This window comes from Rhinolophus sinicus, chromosome 18 (assembly GCF_057876585.1).
Source record: "Rhinolophus sinicus isolate RSI-liver-muscle chromosome 18, RSI-T2T, whole genome shotgun sequence".
NCBI classification, from domain to species: domain Eukaryota; kingdom Metazoa; phylum Chordata; class Mammalia; order Chiroptera; family Rhinolophidae; genus Rhinolophus; species Rhinolophus sinicus.
The window spans coordinates 106,612-116,917 of NC_142518.1; the positions used below are offsets into that span (position 1 = coordinate 106,612).

General features: G+C 52.9%; 1 protein-coding gene across 4 annotated transcripts; it reads left to right on the forward strand.

The window, feature by feature from the left end:
- The first annotated feature begins 1,297 nt into the window (after nt 1–1,297).
- LOC109439277 (uncharacterized) lies at nt 1,298–9,775 on the forward strand. Of its 4 annotated transcripts, none has more exons than XM_088794871.1 (4): nt 1,301–1,567; nt 1,755–1,893; nt 2,376–3,042; nt 5,507–9,775. In XM_088794871.1, the coding sequence occupies exon 4, from the start codon at nt 6,332–6,334 to the stop codon at nt 7,406–7,408; it is 1,077 nt and encodes a 358-aa protein (XP_088650997.1). In that variant the 5' UTR covers nt 1,301–1,567; nt 1,755–1,893; nt 2,376–3,042; nt 5,507–6,331; the 3' UTR covers nt 7,409–9,775. The 4 variants fall into 4 exon arrangements, with proteins under 4 accessions (XP_088650998.1, XP_088650997.1, XP_088650995.1 ...); XM_088794870.1 differs by lacking the exon at nt 1,755–1,893 and having other exon boundaries at nt 1,312–1,567; nt 2,376–2,700; nt 2,859–3,042; XM_088794872.1 differs by lacking the exon at nt 1,755–1,893 and having other exon boundaries at nt 1,298–1,567; nt 2,442–3,042.
- The last annotated feature ends 531 nt before the right edge of the window (nt 9,776–10,306 follow it).

Below are 10,306 nucleotides of genomic sequence, written 5' to 3' on the forward strand. Positions count from 1 at the left end.
GACCCCACCGCACGTGGCCTGGCTCACCACCTTTACCAGAGCTGCCACCTGCAGGACCCTAGGGAGCATTTGCTGAGCTGACACAGGAAGAGCCCAGCACCATTCTGGGACCTCAGAACAGGACCTTGTTTGTGAACGGGGTCTTTGCGGGGGTGGCTGAGTGAGGTCGTCCTGGATCAGGGGGGCCCTGAATCCAATGACAGTGTCCTCGTCAGAGACAGAGGAGATGCCACGTGGAGACGGAGGCAGAGATGGGAGGGAGGCGGCCACCAGCCCAGGGATGCCTGGAGCCCCCACGAGCTGGAAGGGGCAAGAGGGACCGTCCCCTGGGGCCTCCGGAGGGAGTCTGGCCCTGGGACACACTGATGACAGACTCCTGGTCTCCAGGAGTGGGGAGGATGCGTGTCTGTGAGTTTTAACTCCCCAGTGGGAGCCCTTTGTCACAGCCGCCCACGATGCTCCCACAGCAGAATCTCTGTGGCCCCTGGGCCTGCAGACCCACAAGCTGTCACTCACCATGACAACACCCCTCTTAGCCCCCTTAGAAGGTAACAGACACTCCTCTGTAACACCCAGGGGTTGTTGGGGGGATTACATTGCACTGAGACAAAAAAACGCAATGGAGGCACATAAGTGAATGAGAACCACGCAATTAGTCATCGATTCGGATCTGAGCACAGTAACAAATTGCTGTCCTGTGGACACGCTTCTCCCAGGCCACTTGCTCACATGGGTGCACAGAACCCCGGCTGCTGCGGTATTTTATTGTCTCTCATTTGGGCGGTCCATCCTCTTCAGAAGATACTTTGTAACATGCAAAACTGTCTTAAGACAGTAGCAACTTTGTAATAGGTTTTGAGAGCTTAGGAGGGTTCCTGCTCTTTGGCTCAAAACCCTGAGGCTGCAAAACTTTAGGACACAGCCCCACTAAAAGGAGCACAGGTGCTCAGCCCCCGTGTGCATCATGAGGAGGAAATTCAAAAGCGATCAAAATGACCACAAGTGGAAGGAGGGTGGTCAGTGATGACTTATTTATCCCCGATCCTCTGCTGTGCTGAGCAGAAGGAGGAGGAAGACCATATGCTTGTTATATACACACGAAGAGCTAAACAGCAAAACAAAATGCAGGGTCTATAAAAACAACCTCCGAAAAAAGACCAGAAAGTAATACAAAAAGCGAAAATCGTTTTTGAGAAAGAGGTAGAGTAATAACTAATTTAAAACATATTTTCTCTGTGTTCCAAATAAGAATGCACTGCTGTGCTAAAAATAAATCTGTGTTACCATTATTTTTGGACAAGGTTAGGCTATAAATAAGTAGAGGAAATAAAAAGAAGGAATGTGCTCTTCCTGTCCTCAGGAACGGGTGTTTCTACAAGAGAGTGTGCAGATTTTTCTTTAAGGAAAAAAAAAAAAGATGTTTCCTAGATAATCCTTCAGTTTAACTAAAGCCTTAGATACAGGACTTTTGCTCTGACATACATTTTCACCACGAACTTAAATGAGGCAGAAACTCTTAGGATTTCGGACCCGATACTTTCTTCTCTCTCAGTCAGCACAATTTCAGGTATGTTGGCAGAAGCTGGTTTTTTTTGTCCTGCTTGAGACCTACATATTTCCCTTGGAGCATTGTTGTTGACATGCATATATATTTTTTAAGTGACGTGGAGCTGTATTTTTGATAGCCTAGGGGGTTTAGGGATTTAGATCACCATATTACAGAAAACTTTTTTTTTCTTTTTCTGGTTGCAAAGGTAGTAATAGGAACTGATGGGAGAAAATTTGGGAAATGTAAAGACAACAGAAATGGCGAGTGTGTCCCACCCGGAGAGAACGCAGAGAGTGCCCACGTTTGTCCTTCCAGGTGTGAGCACTTGCCTGATTAAGGACCAGGTACCACACACAGGCTGAAGGCGGGATGGTCCCCCTTCCCCGGGCAGACGTGGCTGCTGCTCCGTTCGGCAGAGAGCTGGGCTCTGTGTTGTGTTTCAGGGGGTCTGGGTAGCTCCTCTCAGCTGAGTCGTTCAGAGATATGAGGCCTTAGGAGTCGGCCCCGAAAATGTGGGGATGGGTCCCAGGCAGAGACAACAGCTGGGGGTGGGGTGGGGGGCAGGAAGGAGATCCATGTGTCTGGGCAGAACCAAGGCCGGGTGCAGGAGCCCACGGGCCGCGGGAGGTGACATACGATGGTGGCAGGTGGCTGAGCAGGGCCAGTCAGCAAAGCCTCGTAGGAGTGGGACAAGAAGCCATTGGGGGTCCCATGGAAAAGGGACACCATCTGGCTTGTATTTCTGAGAGGGCATTAGAAACAGTCTGGCAATTTCTCACCGGGTTAAATATGAAGTTGCCATGTGACCCAGCAATTCTGCTCCTAGGTATGTGCCTGCTAGAGATGAAATGCCACGTCTGTGCAAATCCTTGCACACGTGTGTTCCCAGCAGCATCGTCCAGGATTGCCAAAGACTGGGAACAATACAAAAATCCATCAACAGACAAAGGGATCAATAAAATGGGGATCCATCCAGACGGTGGAATATTAGTCGGTCAGGAAAAGGAGGGAGGCGCTGACACTCGCTGCGACATGGAGAAACCTTGAGGACACTGCTCAGCGAGTGACAGACGCCCGACACCAAGCCACCCAGCGTGTGACTCCATTCATGTGAAACGTCCAGAACAGGCTCCGCCACAGACAGGAAGTGGGTGCGTGTTTTCCTAGGGTTGGAGACTTAGGGACCCCATCGCTGAAGGCTGTGGGGTTTCTCTCTGTGGGGTGATGAAATGCTTTGGAATGGATTCTGCTGACGACTGCACAACTCTGTGAACACACTAAAAATCACCGAATTGTACACTTTAAACAGGTGAATTGTGTGGTATGTGCATTCTATCTCAATAAAGCTGCTAAAGAAAGCCCCTGAAAAGGAACAGACAAGAGCTGCTGTGTGGAGAAGTGCGGGTGGAGGACAGGTGAGGAGGCGGCCGTGGGGGCCCCGGGAAGGTGGTGGCCCGCACAGCTGAGCAGGGGACAGTCGTGCTGGCTCCGAGGTAAAGGTCACAGGTAAGGTCACGATTGAAGCGGGGCAGAGGGGACGCTGGGTCAGCACAGACTCGGAGTCTGAGCTGTGGGCTAGCGAGCGCTGTGAGCTGCCTGCACGCGTGTTTGCGGATCAGTCAAGCTCATGAACAGTGAGCATGACGGACGTGATGTAGACACTCGAGTCACTGGTGGGGTCACTTGAGTGTGTGTGTACATGCGTCTGTGTGTGTGTGTGTGAGTGCACACATGGAAACCTCTAAATGTCTTTCCTGGGTCAGGAGTAATCGATGAAAGGTGAGTGGGGGCACTGGGATGAATTGTGTCCCCCCCCCAAAATGTGCACATAGTGACTCCCCCAGCACCTGGAAATGGGACCTTATCTGGAAACAGGGTCTGTGCAGATGGGACTGAGTCAGGGGTCTGAGGTGAGGTCGTCCTGGATCAGGGGGCCCTGAACCCAATGACAGTGTCCTCATCAGAGACAGAAGAGGAGGGACACAGACACAGAGGAGACACCACGTGGAGACGGAGGCAGAGATGGGAGGGAGGCGGCCACCAGCTCAGGGACGCCTGGAGCCCCCAGGAGCTGGAAGGGGCAGGAGGGACCGTCCCCTGGGGCCCCCGGAAGGAGCGTGGCCCTGGGACACCTTGATGGCAGACTCCTGGTCTCCAGGCCTGGGGAAGGATGAATTTACGTTGTTTTAAGCCCCAGTTTGTGGTTGTCTGTGACAGGAGCCCCTGACACTCACAGAGTGGGCGACAGCGGGAAGTGAATGCAGCATGGCACCGGCTTCTCTGTCACAGAATTCCTGGGTGACATACAGCCCAGGGGGGTGGGGGGCTGTCTGGCCACAAACTGGTCAGACGTGGCTGTCCCAGGCACCCCAGGCCTGCTCTGACCGCCACCTCCATGTTCATGAGCAGCGCGACACAGCTGTGAGCTGCATTGTCCCCGGGAGCTGCTGGAAGGCACGCCTGGCAGAGCACAGCCTAACCCAGGCCTTGTGTTGGCAACACATGAGTCGGGTTATTTTCAGGGCTCCCGTTCCTGTCCCCACACTTATGTCCTAGCAAATTTCAGGAAATGACAGCCACGCATGGCATTAAAGCTGCATTGCTCTCGGGACTCCAGAATTTCGGGTACGCAGCTAACAGTTAACCCTGAGCCGGCCGCCCCACCAGGCACTTCCCGACAGACACGCACTGTTTCGTGAGCCTTTCACTGACCTCTCCAGTTTGTGAACTTTTTGTCAAGTTGCCATTTTCTACCGGTGGGGAGGGTGGTGGAGTCAGAAGTGCGTTCCTGGGAAGAAGTGGGTTATTAACTTCAGGGTCCTTTCTGACCCACTTTGAAGCCAAACCCGATTGCAATGCCTAAACCAATTTAAGTTCTTTCTCTGCAAAGGCACTGAGACGGGTGACAACTAAGTCCTTGGGAAGTGACTCAAATACTGAGTCGGATTTCCTTGCACACACAGCGATATAAGACACATAGATGCCAGATAGATGAGCTGATGGATGAGAGATAGAGGACAGATAGAGATAATAGAGAGATACACGTAGGTGATACATGACGTCCCTATACACATGACAGGCAGAGAGGTGAATGACACAGGATAGATAATAGGGAGATGTGTTTCCTTTAAAACAAAGCACAGCACTTGTTTGCAAAGTGGAGTGTGAAGCTTCTCATCAGCGTGGAGCTCAGCAAAGACTTTCTCACATATATAGATAAAATAATATGTGTTATAATTATGTGTTATACTCATATGCACATAATATACATGTAATACACAATGCATAATATATCATATAATTTTAGGATATATAATCACTACATTTTATATGAATACATTTATATAATGTAATTTTACCTGATACATGTATGCATATAACAATATCACATTATGTGCTTAACACAAGACAGTGCTGCACTGCAAATATGTATTCCTGCCTGCCGTAGATGGATGTTACACAGTTAACATTGTGTAGTAAGTGGTGCTACATCACATGGGTATCCCACGCACCTGCACATATTATATATAATACAGCACCATGGTTCGCTGTGTTCTATGCAACTTGATTCTTTTCTGATATCTGTTTTATGACGTCACACATTATGAAGATGTCTCCACGATTCACATATGGATTTGGAGCCCGTGCCTTGCACCACGGAGTGAGCGTCCCCAGGATGGCTCTGGGTGGGCCCCCCAGGGGGCGAGCGGGGCTGTCCCTCCCCTGGGCTGGGAGCTGCGTCTGGCCCCTCAGAGATTCCGTCAGAGATTCGTTACCCTGTGAGTATGGGCCTCACCCCCAGGGAGGCTGGGTGTCCCCAGCTGGGCTTGTCATATGCTGTCATGTTCACGGGTGGGGGGTGGGAGTGGGGAGGTAGGGAGGACGTGGGGGGTGGGGGGCAATCGCCTTGATGCTGAGAGCCCCTTGTCCACATCAGCGTGACTTCTTTACCCACAGACACCTTGGTTCCCGCAGATTTCCTGGGTGGGGCACACCTTCATCTCCTCCTGCGTTCAGGGGGTTGTGCCCGCAGCATTGGACGCCCCTGTCTTGTAGGCTCTGCACGTAAATGGAAGACGGTGTCCCTTCACCTGTCCGGGCGTGGGAGCGTGTCCATCTGGATGGTTCCGGTGCTGACCCGTGAGGCCTGACCCCAAGGCCGCTGCAGCTCAGAGCTGGCCTCGGGCGGGGTGCTGGGGGTGCGAACGTGGGGTCCTGGCCCCATGAAGACACAGCCAAAGCCGGGATTAAAGTCCTTGGACGTCCCAGGGGGGTGAGAGGACACCTGGGCTGCCGTGGGCGCTCCTGAAGGAAACATTGTTTCCAGGCCCGCTGGTGCTCCTGAAGGAAACATTGTTTCCAGGCCGTGGCTACTGTCAACTCTGCTGCAGTGAACACGAACTATACAACAAAAAAGTAACAGACACACAGCAACCAAACCAAGGCAGACTCAGGAGTGGTAGGGACCAGAGGGCAAGGGGGCTGGAAAGAGGGAAATTGGGTAAAGGGGGTCAAATACACAGTGAAGGGAAGACAGGGCCCTTTGGGTGACGGGCACGCAGTAGACGAAAGGGTGTGGAATTATAATGCACCCCTGAAACGCATGCAAAGTTACTAACTAGTTCCTTCAATAAATTGAATTCAAAAGGAAGACTGTGGTGCAGACACAGATGACACAGTGGTGTGGACGAGAGGAGACTGGTTTTTTTTTTTTGGTTTTAATGAAAATTTCTATATGAATCCTCCCGGCCAACCAGGTGACTTGGAGGCACAGATGGGGACATGAGAGGTGAGGTGTGGGTGCCTGGGGGTCCTCGGTGCCCTGCGGCCATCCGTGCGGACAGAGCAGGTCAGCCACACGCTGCCCAGCCCACGACTCCCGGACGCCTCGCCTCCGAGCGGGAGTTTATTTCTGGCCACAGCACAAGTGGACTGGATTTCAACACTCTAAAAACATCCCGCACGCAGCTTGCAGACGGCATTTGTCGGCCACACCTGTGCGCCCGTCACTTGATATTGGCCGTGCTGACCAGCGCTATTCTGGGACGGCAGCTGGAGGAAGGGGGCGTGGGGTGGCCTGGCTATCAGGGGTGGGCAGGCGGAGGGGCTCCGACGCTTGTGGATGTTTTTAGTGTTCAGATTTGGTCCACTCAGCTTCTGACAGGGGGCAGGAAACTGCTCTGGGGGTGGAGAGACAGAGAGAAGTACGGCCAGCGTGGCTTTCGGCAACGTCGGTTCTTTTTCTCGTGGCAGATCCTGGATGCAGAGGGCTTGTCACGTCTCCCTGCAGAGCATTGCGGTGGCTGGTCCCCCACACTCTTGCTGCTGTGCCATCACCTGGGGGGCCCTTGTCGGCACCCCACCCATGTCGTGGTGAGCACCCCGATGTTTGTGGTCATGCCACCCCTCTCATTGCTGTCCTGGAACCCCGGGTCCAGGCCCACATCCCACGGTGACCTCACAGAGCTGCGCCTGACCCCAGCGGGGCCCCAGACCGTGCTTCCTGCTTCCTGTGTCCTGCAGGGGTGTGTTTTTCTGTACAAAGAGGGTACTGGTCCCCCACTCTCCCTCCTCCCCCCTGTAGTGAGTCAGTTCCCCACGGGAGCCGGCCTCCAGGGCTCTGTGAGAGGCTGGCCTGTTACTGAAGGGAAGGAAGCGTGTGGGGGACACATGTGTGGGGTCTCGACACGTGTGGGGTCTCTCCCAGGGCTGCTGCTGGCTCCTGCCTGGAACTGCCTCGTAGGCTCTACTTCCTGGACGTCCCCACCTCTCAGCTCTGGGTCCTCAGCTCAGGGCCCCCCTGGGCCTCCCCCATGTGGTGGCAGGTACATCCTGGCTGGGGCATGGAAGTCCTCGTGAAGATTTTACAGGGAATGGAGTCAGCGCTGTGTGTGACCCAAGATGAGGTGTTTGCAGACTCTGGGTGTGACCTGCCCACTGTAGCAGCCCCCACCCCGCCAGCCCCTATTAGAACGTCCCCCCTGAGGAGAGGGGCTTCGTCTGTTTCTCCCACTGCTGGGACCCCAGCCCCTACAATGGGCCCGGCACAGGGCAGGTTTCTAGTAAATGGTGTGATCAGTAAAGGAATCATGAGGTAGATGACAGGGCGTGTTCTGGAGACAGTGATGGCAGCTGGGGCTGACGCAGCTTCTCCTGGACGTGCCAGAGCCCCGGCCTCTGTCCACACACCGGGAACAGCACCACCGAAGCTGTCTGTGCAGGAAACAGGAGTGTGTTTAGCTGCTGAGGCCAAGACTGCAATCCTCCCCCCCCAAAAAAAAAACACCACTATGCATTTAAACAACACTGATTCGGAGGAGAGGTGAGTTGGCAAAAAAGAGATGTTGGTTCATAAATGACGATGTTCTCACTGCCTCCTCACCCGTGGGTATTGTGGACACTCCTGCCACACGGAGAAGTTATCCGAATTCTGGAACATTCTGACGAGAGGTGGGGCTGCCAGAACAGAGCCCTGTCCCTCTCAGAAGTGAGGGAGGTGGGGTGAGTCCAGTGCCGCAGTTCTGAGGGTCAGTGTTTTCCTAGTTGGGAAAATGTCAGCCCTCAACGCCACCGCTCAGCACTGCTGTCTGTCTGCAGCTCTGGTGCAGGAGTGGGGTATTTGTGGAGGTGAGTGTGTGCGTGTGTGCGAGAGTGTCTGTGTGTGCGTGTGACTGAGCGTGTGAGAGTGTGAATGTGTGTGTATGTAAGTGTGTGTGCCTGTGCGTGTGAGTGTGTGTGTGTCTGTGTGTGTCTGTCTGTCACTGCGGCCTGGAGGTGGTGGCTGCCAAGGGGACCCCGTGAGAGGGAGGTTGCTGTACTCCCCTTTGCTCCCCATCCTGCCCAGGAGAGGGTGTGAGCTGCCGGCCAAGGACCACGTGGGAGATGGGCAGCATGGTGGCCTATTCATGGTGGGCAGCTGACACTTGGACGGACGGTGCCTGGCTGTAGGTGCTGTCATCCCTCTAAAGTCACAGCTGAGGAGCTGGGCCTCCGTGACGTCTGGTGGGGGTGGTGGGGCTGAGACCTGAGGCTGGGCCCGTGACACGTGGGCAGAGGTTCGCTCCCTGTTACTACATCTGGGCGTCTGAGTCTTCCTGATGCCTCCACCCCTCTCAAAGGGTCAGGTGCCCCCGGCCACCTTACAGAGATGCAAGCTGAGCACCCCCAGTTGGGGAGTCAGGGCCCAGGTCAGACAGCGTGGCCCAGGGGCTCCCAGCTCAGATACCGAGTCCCTGTTATTAAAACTCTTTGTTATGTTCCTGCAGCCCGGACATAGAAATGGTCCTCAATCACAGCCGTGCAGTTGCATTCCTGCAGTGACACATTTTGGGTAATGCAGGCCTCTGATTTCTGGCACCTGCGTGTCCCGGTGTCATTTCTCCCACTTCCTTCAAGGAAAGTCAATGATAACGGACGTAAGTCACCCCCGAGGTAGACTCACCAGTTGTTTCAGTCTTTAAGTCGGCGTTTGGGGCGGGAATATATAAACGTGGGCAGGCGGGGGTCGTGTGGGATGCTGACTGTTCTCTGAAGAAAAATGACCTGAGATCCACAGCTGTTTCATTACTTCTCAGAATGAGGTGGACTTATTTAATAAATGGAAGAATTTTTTAATCAAATCATAAAACAGGAAGTATAAACTTTCTTATTGATTGCATGTTCGTGAAAGCTCCCCAATAAAGCGGTCTTGCCTCCCTCGCTCAGATTTCTATTAGGTAATTTAATCTGTCCAACTCTTACTTTATATTGTTTTTTTCTTTTTTTATTACTTCATATTACAGTACATCTTTGTAGCCGCAAATTGAATACCATAATTGTTTCTTCTTCCTGAGACAAAAAAAAAAATGTGCTTTTGGTCCAAGGAGGTAATAATTCCAGACCAAACTTAATGGTTTTAATGGGAAAAAGTTCTACCAAGGAAAAAAAAAAACAACACAAAAAAGCTTTCACCGACCTTTATGTCCCTCTTTTGATCTAAAACATTATGGCCCTGTTTGTAGAATCTGTTTCTCAAAGTAACAAAAAAGTGCCTGGTTGTAAATAGCCTGTTGTAACATTTGCTTTGTTACATATGTTACATAAAACCAAGTTCATTTCCTCCACGGCCATTGCTACTTTGTTCTCGGTCATGAAACTGTGTTTTCCCCTGACCAGCTCGCAGCAGACGATTCAAAGTCAGTGAAGGGGCATGGACATCTATTTTTCAGGCGGGACGACCATGGTGGCAGCCTGTTCAAGGCCCTGTGCTTTCCGGGTCCCTCCCTCACACGTCCTGCATCGGTCTAGACGTGTCAGTGTTTCTTGGGTTAACCGCTTCCGCACACGTGGCCCCCTTTTGTTGTCACGCAGGTCTTGGGAGAAAGGCATGTGTTGCGGTCACTCTGCGTTCAAGGTGTGACGATGGGGCAAGGGAGAGTGGTTTATTCAGGGTCTTGGGGCAGAAATGGGCTCCGGGCCACGGGTCTGCCTTTTCCCCACTCTCCTTCTCCATCCCAGTCACCTGCTGTCCTCCCTGGGTGCTCGGCTGGCCTGGGAGGAGACTGACAGCTGGTAGCCACGGCCGGGAGGGCTAAGATAGCTAGCCAGGCGGTGCTTCCTTCTATAGCTATTGGTGGCCCCTCACCTCCGACCCCATTCGGACAAGGGAGGTGTCCCCCAATCTCACTGACCAAACACAGTGCGAGCTTGGTCAAGGTCACTGCTTGTGCCATCTCCTCTGTGTGTTTTCTCTACTGAGGTATGTTTTCTAAAGTCTTT

What these genes read in the sequence shown, in the direction of transcription:
- LOC109439277 (XM_088794872.1), top strand. Translation starts at nt 6,332, where the DNA reads ATGAGAGGTGAGGTGTGGGTGCCTGGGGGTCCTCGGTGCCCTGCGGCC.